The 10,904-nt window shown below is 36.1% G+C and overlaps 1 protein-coding gene across 2 annotated transcripts in view; it reads right to left on the bottom strand.

Annotated features, from left to right (window-relative positions):
- Positions 1 to 749: 749 nt before the first annotated feature.
- Tgfbr1 (transforming growth factor beta receptor 1) overlaps positions 750 to 10,904 on the bottom strand; it is a 57,550-nt gene continuing 47,395 nt past the window's right edge. For both annotated transcript variants that reach the window (XM_027931004.2, XM_027931005.2), the window contains exons 7-9: positions 9,775 to 9,899; positions 8,617 to 8,747; positions 750 to 5,105 (exon numbers count right to left, since the gene is read on the bottom strand). In XM_027931004.2, the coding sequence (XP_027786805.1) occupies positions 4,980 to 5,105; positions 8,617 to 8,747; positions 9,775 to 9,899 (382 nt within the window). In that variant the 3' untranslated portion in view covers positions 750 to 4,979. The remainder of the gene's footprint in view (positions 5,106 to 8,616; positions 8,748 to 9,774; positions 9,900 to 10,904) is intronic.

The raw sequence follows: 10,904 nt of genomic DNA, 5'->3' as shown, positions 1-10,904 counted from the left end.
TATAATTTGCAAATACTTTCCCAATTTTTGACTCTAATGGTAAAGAGGTAAGGATCTCTCTTTCTTTTTAAATATAGGTTCCTATTGTTCCAGCACCATTTATTGAAAAGATTGTCATTTCTCCAATTGAATTATCTTGGCATGAATGTCAAAATTTATCACAATCTTCCTCAGATTAAGGTTAATAAAATTCCAATAAAATAACCCTTGTCCCAGTATTGCTCCATCTCCTGTGCCCTCTGTTGTGCCACATTATACATCACATCTATGTTGTAAAGCCAACAATATAGTTTTATTGCTTTATGTGACTTAATGCCACTTAAAGAAAACATATTTGCTGTTAGGTAGATTCCCATTCTCCATTACTTAATCAAACTCCAATCTTGGGACTGCTGTGAAAGGACTTTGCAGATAAAACTGAGGTTACTAACTAGAAAGACCATCCTAACATGAGCCCTTAAAAGCAGAAGAGCAAAGCACAAGAAGCAAAGAGAGAGATGATGGAAGAGAGAAGCAGAGGAGAGATGAGGCCAAAGGGTGATCAGAGAAAGGAAATGTGTGAAGGACTCAACCAACTGCAACTGGCTTTAGGGATGGAGGAGGGAGCCTCTAAGAGGCAACAGACAGCAAGGAAATGGGACATCCCAGTCCTGCAACTTCAGGAAATTGAATGCATTTTGAAAACAAACTGAATGAGCCTGGAAGCTTATTCATCCCAAGCTTCCAGAAAAGACTGCAGCCACTGGCACTTGGGAAAAAAAGTAATTTATTTGCATTGCTTTCATTTTCTACTGTAGTGTTAGGACTTAAGCTTCACTCTTCTATTTTCTATTTACAGTTCATTTGGAATATTACTACAAATACAATATACAATATTAAAAAACTTATGGGGAAATGCAGTTTATGTTTTCTCTCCTCTTTACAGGCTTTTCAAAATCATTCAACTTAAATGAAAATTTATATGGACATTTCTGTACATATCTGAAAGCGCAGAGACTACACTGATAAAGTCAAAAGAATTCTGCACAAATACAATAAAATACAGAAAACAAAAAGTACAGATGATGTTATTTGGGGTACAAATATAAACAATACAGTACCATTTGAATTTAGCAACATAATACCCATACTTTATAGAAATAAAACTGCAAACCTGGAGAATGCTCTGACAAATATTAAACATTATATACACAATGAGGTAAATGTACCTTGGTCTCTTGAGAGGTAATATAAGTTTAAAGCAATTGACATTTTGAAGCATCTCCTTGACATATAAAGAAATATAAAACACCCTATTCCATTGGCACAACGTGAAAAAAGAGTTATCAAAACACGGTTCATGATATTTAATTCACAAATCTTGTTAAAAATAAAAACAAATTCACTGAAGTTCATAAATTTTAAGTAACAGGTTGAATGTTATTAATCATATTTTTAAAAGTTTCCATTTAAAAATAAGACTGCATAATGGGACTGAAAATAGTGTACTGACAGTCCTCATGGTGTCTTAGGGAGTCCAGCATTCCCAGAGAGAGGGCCCACAAGTATTCTTGCATTCCAAAACACAGAAGGTGCAATACATGTGTGGAGTTATCCTATTCTTTAGGATCTCAAAATAACTGAATATTTTCTGCCTTGCTGTAACAGAACCTTATTTGGAGTATCCACCATTTGGAGCCAGAACACTGTGACAATCAAGAAACAAAACAGTTGATTTACAATCATTCTTCGGTACATGGATAAAAACAACCTTTTGATAGCTAATGGGATACTAATTTTGTTGTGCATGTTAATCAGCACTTTTTCATTTGTTTTACAAAAAGTCTCTGACACTTCTCAAACATGAGGGGGAAAAAAAGCAACTCACCCATGGACTTCAAATTGGCCAAGTGACCACTTAAATTTTACAGTAAGAAGTGAAATCTGGATTTCTTAATGGTGTGGCACTGTTCACTGACTCAAGGCACTTCTTGAGCACTATTGTTACAGCAGAATTACAGGCTCGGCTCTTCAGGCTTTACTGTCCTACAAGGGACATGAGTGGCCACTGTTTCTGGCACAACTCCCACTGTCACAGCTGCCACCTTGCTGTCACTCTACTTAGCTAAAATTAATGCAGGAATATTCTAAGCCTCATCCACTCATCCCTGCCACATCCAGTGACTCAAGGAAATGGAAGTATGTTCCACAACTTTCATCAACCACCTCACTCCAGGTCTCAAAAGCGATTCTCCAGTCAAAAGGGTAGGGAGCAGTGGCCAGCAGGAAGGCAGGCTAGAAGAAAGAGAACTGAAGATAGGGAGGAAGGACCAGGGATGTCGACGCCCCATTATGTCATTCTTTCCCACTCTCACTCCTCAAGGTACTGACAAGATGATGTGGGCAAGTGATTTTCTAGAAGATATTTTTTAGCCTGCTAAATCTTGGAGGGTGAACATTTAGCACAGGCTGTATAAACAAAGGACTATGTTTCTAAATGACACAAATATTACTCCAGCCAAATTTATCTGAAGTTATGACCTATCTCATCTTTTAATATTACTTTCATTTTCAATATTACTTAATTGGGGTTCATCAAGCTGTCCCTAGGCAAAAAAGAAATTAGCTGCAGTAATATGTAAACTCAATTTAGAACTAAATTTCAACTTTAAAAAAAAATTCCCTGATTCATCAAAAGTACATTTTATCCACTTAGGCAAGAATAGTATGACTCAATTTTTGATGTTATCTTTACTAAAAGTTGATTATCTTATTTGAAAGTGAGAAATCATGTATTACAACTTTAATTCAAACAACTTTTGGTACATTCTTAAAATTATATAAAAATAGTTTTGTGATAAAATGCGTTGGTCCCTGGATTTCATAAAGCAGATCTTGTAAGCTTAGAAAAGGCCAAGACAAAAACAAAAACAAGAAAACCTAGTACCTGATCATAGAGCTAGAGAATATTAAACAGGTAATATAACTCAACTATAAAAACAAACCTCTCAAAATTATTCATTTACTTCAATAAAATCATAGTAACTACAGGAAAAAACCCTCAAATTTGTGGTCAAAGTATTAGCCTCTAAGCACATTTTCCCCGGGATGTTTTTAAACACATGAAATTTACACTAAGTTCCTATGGAATATGTCATTCATTCTAAAATTACTTTGGTTTTAAGACCAAATAGTCTTTCAAATTTATTCTATGTATAAGGAGAAGACATTATCAGAATGCAACTCATTCAGTGTAAATAACCACAATCTTTCTGACCAAAATACTGTGAAGGTTATTGTGACCCTCTTCTCAGGGACAGCACTACAAGGTCAGTTCCCCTCTTAGCTATGAGATAGATTTCCCCCCTCAGAATAAGATCACAGTGATAAGAAAGACTCTGCAAACTGTAAAATCCCTACAAAGAGACTTTACAGTACTAAAAGTAAAAACCAGTTGTTACAAGATAGTTCCAACTTCACTTGAGAAGACCATGAAAAGTTTACTTTAAACATTTAATTTGACTGAAAACATCTGTAAATGGAAAACCTACTCAGTGTCCATTAGTTATCAGCTCTCCCAATATCAAGGTGCACTGAATTCATTATATAACCATGTAAATTGAGCAGCTGCAATATCTGCATGTATGAGATAAGGAAAGACTGAATTAAAAGCTGCCTTCCTCAAAGTGTAGCGAGACCTCCAATCTACACTAACTCTAACCTCACAAAAACAGGAATCCACTGAACACTTACACCTACAAAACAAATGTGATTGTTGTACCCATCTGTTGTCTATTCAAATTATTAACTACATTTGCCTTCCTAGAAAAAGGTCTATTATTTAACATCAACCATATTCTAATTTAAATGTAATTCATTTCTTAAAAAAATAACACTGTCTTTGATCAAATAAAGAACAAAATGGCTTACAGAATACCACACAACTTCTCACAAGAGCTAGATAAACTTTCCCTTATAGAAAATGAGTCTGAATGCTATCAAGATTAAGTTAAAGCACTGTGAGCATCTCGAGTGCCGCTTGAATGTTTAAAGTACACTCAGACCACACAACTCAACTGCAAAAGCTAGAGGTGAGATTACTCCAACATGACCATGGAACAACTGATTTCATGACACTGCATTTCTTTAGTGGTTCAAGCACATTTTGGTAGGAGAAGGCATTTTCAAAATGGAATACCCAATGACATATCACAAAAACCCTTCCAAAAAACAAAATAGAAAAGGTTTGGGTTACCCAGATAAATAAACTTTTTAAATTCAAACACTATAGGATTTAGCAAACAAACTTTAAGCAATTCTACTCATTTCCATTTGAAAGACATAGAAGTGGCACTTACTGGTATAGTACAATCCCTTTTGAAGGCATGTAATGTTCTGAATATGTGAAAGAACAACAGTGTACAAAATACAATTGCATAAATTATGTTCCTCATCCCTATATGAGGTCATTTTTAGACTCAAGAGTTTTATAAGTATTAGTTTTAAGATCCTGAAAAATTATAGAACAGTACATTCAAAGTCTGAATCAAGGAAACTCTTTAGTGGTTCAGAATCCTCTGAGAATGTACTAACCAGGAGTAAATCACTTTCTTTAAAAATAAGAAATGTTTCATATAACCCAACAATCCAGTTCCTTTAACCTTACATATGATCTTCAGCATAGCAGAGTTACCTAAAGTTAAGACCAGCAATATTCTTTAAAAAAAAAAACAAGTTTTGTTAATAAAAAATAAAGATAGACTACACAACATTTTATAACTGTCCTGGGAAAGAATCGTTCATAGTGCACAGAAAGGACCCACGTGGCTGTTTCCTGGGTCCAAAGAATCCTGGGAAGTTTTTAATCAATCTTATATACTGTTGCAAAAGGAAGCAATATCCTTCCGTTCCCTCTCAGTGAGGTAGAACAATTGACCTCCCAAACGAGAACCCAGGAGCAGATCTGAAGAAAAAAGCAGAGTTCAGGCAAAGCTGTAGAATTACATTTTGATGCCTTCCTGTTGACTGAGTTGTGACAATGTCTTCTTAATCCGTAAGGCTGTCAGCCTAGCTGCTCCATTGGCATACCAACATTCTCTCATGATTTTAGCCATCACTCTCAAGGCCTAAGAAAAAAATATAAGAAAAATAATTAATGCGTGCACCACTTTTCCATCCATCTAGATCAGTTATTTATTTACTTACTTGGGCAGTGGGGACGGCACCCAAGGCCTTGCACATGTTAGGCAAGCATTCTACCATTGAGCTACATCCCCAGCCTCTTTTTAATTTCTTGAAACAAGGGTATTGCTAATTTGCCCAGGCTAGTCTTAAATTTATGATCCTCCTGCCTCAGCCCCCTAAGAAGCTGGGATTACAGGCACGCACTACCACACTTGGCCAGGAAAGGCATCTTTACCTACAAAATCTCCTTTGAAATGACATATGTACAAGTTTTGGAGGGCATTATTTGTAATAGAAAATGAATGAAAATGTCCTAAGTTTCTATCTATAGGGTACTGATGCCAACAGTTGGAAAGCAGATGGGCAAGGGATAACTACTTGGTAGATCTAAAAAGGCTGAATCCTAAACCAGTGCTCCAGAAGGCAAAGCAGAAACTTGACTCACCCAGAGTCTCCCCAAAATTGAGAAATTCACTGCATGTTCATTGCATGAAATACCTCTAGGATGAAGTTCAGGATTTAAAAAAAAAAAAGGCAGGGGGAGGATCAGTTCAAAGTGTTAGAACCCAGGTACCTGCTCCATCCCCCATAACCTGGGCAGGTGGCTGCCCACCTCTACTCCAGCAGAAAACTAGAGGTATTGCCTATGTTTTGTTTTATTTTGTTTTAAATCTGAGAGAAAAAAACAGATTTCCAGCTTGAGGAACATGGAAGGCAGAAGTTTCATACTGGAAACATACTGAATGCTAAGACCATAAGCTTCCTCCCAGAAACATGGGTAGTCCTTATGTACAAATTCTTCCATGCAGGAGATTGCAAGAATCTTTTCTGGAAATCTGTGTAGCTTAAGAAGAAAGACCTAAAGAGACAGAATCAATAATTTCCCAAGGAAGCAACCCAGTGAGATCACCTAAAGAGCAGTGAATAAGCTCCATTCACATGTACAGTTTCCTATCCCTTTTTAAACATGAAAGAAGTATGATCATACATTTGAGGAAAGTAACATGAAATGGAGAAACTGAAACAGACAAACAAAAAAAGCAACTTAGAGAAAACAAACTGGAGAGAGAGAGAATATATTAAAAAATCAATCATTAGGGGCTGGGAATGTAGCTCAGTGATAGAGAGCTTGCCCTGCATGCATGAAGTAGGTTAAATTTCCAGTACCGAAAAAAAACCAAAAACAAAATTATTATTATCCTCAAAAAGATAAAATACTGATATTGTATCTATCATTGATAGTTGTTTTTGATTGGCTTCACACTTTATTTTTTCTCCATAGTCTCTTTACTCAAAATTGCTTTACATCCTCCCCAGTGTTTCCCGGTACTTCATATTAGATGTTTTCCTCTAATGTCTACTAATGAACAGGAGGAACATTCAGAGAATAAATGAGTGCTCCTGGAAATTAAAATATAAGAGCATAAATATAATAACAGAATGGAAGAACTGGAAGATGAACCTGATAAACTTCCCAGGACACAAAGAAGGAAAAAAAAAAGACTCAACTGATGAATGAGAAATTCAGAAAGAAAATGAGAGGGTTTCTTCAGGAGGTCTAACATTCAAGTAATGAAAACTAAAGAAACAGAAGAAAGGAAAATAGGAGAAAGCAACCTCACGAACTTTTCCTAGAAAAGAACAACTATTTCCAGATTAAAAGGGACCATGTGCCAGCACATACTCAAAAAATATTTAATGAATACCTACTATACACCAGATACCATTTTTAGATGCTAGGAATATAGCAGTGAACAGATAGACAAAACCCTTGTCCTAAAGCAGTTTACAATCTAGGGAGCCAAACCACATAACAAACTACTATAAAATACGTGGCCAGTCAGATAGTAATAAGTGCTAAGGAAAGAAATAATTTAGAGATAAAATGTCAGAAAGGAGGGTGCTACTTTAAATAGGTAGAAAGATAATGTCTCCCTGACAAGGCAACATTTGAACAGAGACCTCAAAGAACAGAGTAAATGAATAAACAAAAAATAGGAAGACATGAGATCCAGGAAGGAGGATTCACTATAAAAGGCAAAGGGATTTCCAATATGAAAAATGAGGGTTATCCCAAGACGAAAGCAGCACAGTTGGGTCTTGAGAGCAACCAGTCCAGACTGCAAAGAGAATGAGTTTCACTTTCTTTCTTTTTTTTTTTTTTTAAAGAGAGAGAGAGAGAGAGAATTTCAATATTTATTTTTCAGTTTTCGGCAGACACAACATCTTTGTTTGTATGTGGTGGTGAGGATCGAACCCGGGCCACACGCATACCAGGCGAGCGCACTACCACTTGAGCCACATCCCCAGCCCGAGTTTCACTTTCTTGAAATGAAACTATCAAGAAGAAATTTGTAAAACTCAGAAAAGTAAAGGATTGAACTAGCAATAAGTACACCGATAGCTAAAGAAATCAAGAAAAAAATTAAAATGACAGTGATCATATTGATTTAGTTGATGTGATAGTAAATGTAAATTATGTGTTAATATTAACTGACTTTTCTTCATACTTAAAAATCATTTAATAATACTCACTCTAATTATTAGAGTGTATGAATACATCTATAATTTGCAGTACCCAGAAGCAATTTTAAAAAGAAACTCATTTGTTAAACTATGTCAAAAATCAACTCTTTTCTGGGCTGGACATATCATTTTGTTGGAGATAGCACTTTCTTTTGATAACAGAGGCTATGTGCAGTCCCACATTATTCTAAGATGTAAAATTAGCCAATGAAGTAACCAGCTTTTTATTCTTCCTAAGCTCTACAACTTCAAACCTGGAAAGCTATGCCCTGCTTCACTAATATCACAACAGTAATGGCTATCAATTTTGAAGATATTCAACACAATTTGTAGCCTGAGTTCTTTAAATTTACAGCTAAGAAAACATTTCAAACTTTTTGTAATAGCTGAAGATGAGAGGCTCTGACACTGATGGAAGCCATTTTCCCCAAAGTCCTAGTCATCTGGGCAAGCAGATGACCAAAATGCAAATTCTTCTGAAGCTGCTTTGCAATCCCCTCATCCAAGTTCCCCATTTTACAAAGGGACGTTCAGGTCCAGGGAAGCGAACTGGCCTGCCCAAAGTCCAACTATGAAACAGGAGCAGGCTTCTCTAGAATCCAGGTCTCTTAATTCTTGTCCCGTACTCAAAGCAATATTCTTGGCTGCCCTGGCTAAAAGGAGGCATTCATTTAAAAAGCAGGTGCCTTCCTTCATTTGGCAGATCTAATAATGTTATGATAGGCTGGTGGCTACTGCAGTACTCCATGGTCTTTTTAAATGTGTTTAAAATTGAAAACAGAAAACCAAATTATTCTATTTTTACCCATGGTCTAACTATTATGAAAAAAAGAAAAGAGAATTCTTGTCTGCTTTCCTTAAAGAAAAGTAGCAAATTTCCACAGAAGCAGTTTAGAAAAGGGCCTTATATTAAAAATCAATACTCACTTCACAGCTCTGCCATCTGTTTGGAATATTTGGCCTTAATTTCTGTTCACAAACTACTTTTCTCATTTCTTCAACTGACGGATCAGAAGGTACAAGATCATAATAAGGCAGCTGGTAATCTTCATGAATTCCTATATGGGCAAAAAAAAAAGTCTATTTTTAAGAATTTATTCAGCTAATGCCAAACCATTAGAAGTCTCTCCTAAGATGTCTATAACAGTTTCCCATTACTAAATCAGGTATGTAGAATAAGGCTCACAGTTTACTCTACCTTAAATCCATACATGCATCAACAATTCACCTCCCTGAGAACTGAGCCCATACCTTGAAATTCAACACTGCTGTGAGATTGGCAAAAGACATTTTTAATGATGCTTAACTATGAGCCATGATGACTAGATTAACATTTTCCCCTATAACTGTACTGTATATTAAATGAGATTTCATTCTATGAGGACACAGTATCTTACTGGGTACAGGTACTACTCTCTCAGTAGGATATGAATTCTACAAGGCAAGCATGAAGTATAAGCTACTTGCATCTTTAAATAACATGTCCTATTTGCTATAATACCAAGACATACTCTGTCCCTCACTGCCACAAAGACCTCAGGTCCTCCTAGGTCTTAGTCAAGCCTGGACCCCCAAGTCTAAGAGATTATTTCTTGCATAAACAGTAACAACTGTTTAATCTAAAGTGAAACCTAAAAGTTAAAATTATATTACTCTAAAAATTAATGTAACATGATAGCAACTGCATTACCATTTATCTCCAGTGATCAAGCTGGAAAAAATAACCATAATCTCAAGGAAAATCCAGATACATGATCCAGATACATGCTAGAAACAGCTTCTTTGGGTGGCCTCCCAAGCCATTCCCCGTTCTAAATATTACAGTCCAGGATAACAAGGGGTTGGGTTCTGATGCTTCCCAAAATTCAAATAGAAACAGGAAAAGGAAGATACTAGGGTAAAGCTGGGCACTGGCATGCCATGTCATTCCCCTCGGTCCAGGTTTTACCTTCTTTGTTTGCTCTGGTACTCTCAGTGATCACCTATCAGATTGTTGACTACAGAATTTCATTCAATAAAAAAGAAGGCAATTCTTGAACAACTTCTGTTCATGACAAACTGTTGGGAGAAGGGAGAGCAATTTACCACCAATGGAACATCGTCGAGCAATTTCCCAGAACACTAAGCCCATTGCATAGATGTCAGCACGTTTGAAGGATTCAAAATGTTTCATATTTATGGAATCATCTAGAACTTCAGGGGCCATGTACCTAAAAAAGAAATTGACATTTCATTTTATTGAAGGGTAGCAACATCATTTTTTAACGGTTTCACACATTTTCTTTTATCCCTGAGAATAAAATAGTAAAACAAACTCATTATTAATTTTTCCCCTCTTTAGCAAAGTTCTGCTTTTAAAAATGATTCACATTTATAAAAATTTCCCTAAGTAAACAAAGTACCAAGTGCAAAACCTCATCTCCTTCCTACCACAGTGTAAATGTTTAGATGAACATTATTTCAGACCTCTCTCTATACAAAAACACATACACACAATATTACATAACTGAGATCATACTAGACTCAAGAAAAATATTAAATATCTGCACTGGTTTGCAAATTAATGATGTCAACTAAATCCCACAAAATGCTGAAACTGCAGTTTCATGCTATCTGTCTTCTGATTTTGGCTTCTAGTGGAAGACACACATATAATAGGTATGACTTAATAAATACACTAATATACACCACCTTGTATACTGTATAGGGAATATGTATTTTTTTTTTTAATTTATTTTTTTAGTTTTTGGCGGATACGACATCTTTGTATGTGGTACTGAGGATCGAACCCGGGCCACATGCACGCCAGGCGAGCGCACTACCGCTTGAGCCACATCCCCAACCCCGGGAATATGTATTTTTATCTGGAAGTCTACTCACTAAAAGAAGATGAAAAGGGTAGGGACATACTCCAGGAAACAAAATAACAGAAATGAATGGCAGTCTTCATACTGATGCTACCGTACAGGGTTCTAAAGTTTCAAAAGCCCTGTCAAAGTTACAGATCAGACCCGTGAAGGCTTATAGCAACCACTTACCTAGGAGAGGGTTCTGAATACCCTCTATGAATCTAGAAATCATAAGTACAATTTAGATAGACTAAAACTGCTAGCTCTCTTCAAGGTCAAGGCAATAGTTTTGAAGAAACATTTGTGACAACATGATGTCATATATAGAGGAAGGGCTTTTGGGGCAAAAATCTCAGCTTTTTAGCT

This window comes from Marmota flaviventris, chromosome 13 (assembly GCF_047511675.1).
Source record: "Marmota flaviventris isolate mMarFla1 chromosome 13, mMarFla1.hap1, whole genome shotgun sequence".
NCBI lineage: Eukaryota > Metazoa > Chordata > Mammalia > Rodentia > Sciuridae > Marmota > Marmota flaviventris.
This window is presented reverse-complemented; position numbering and strand designations above follow the sequence as displayed.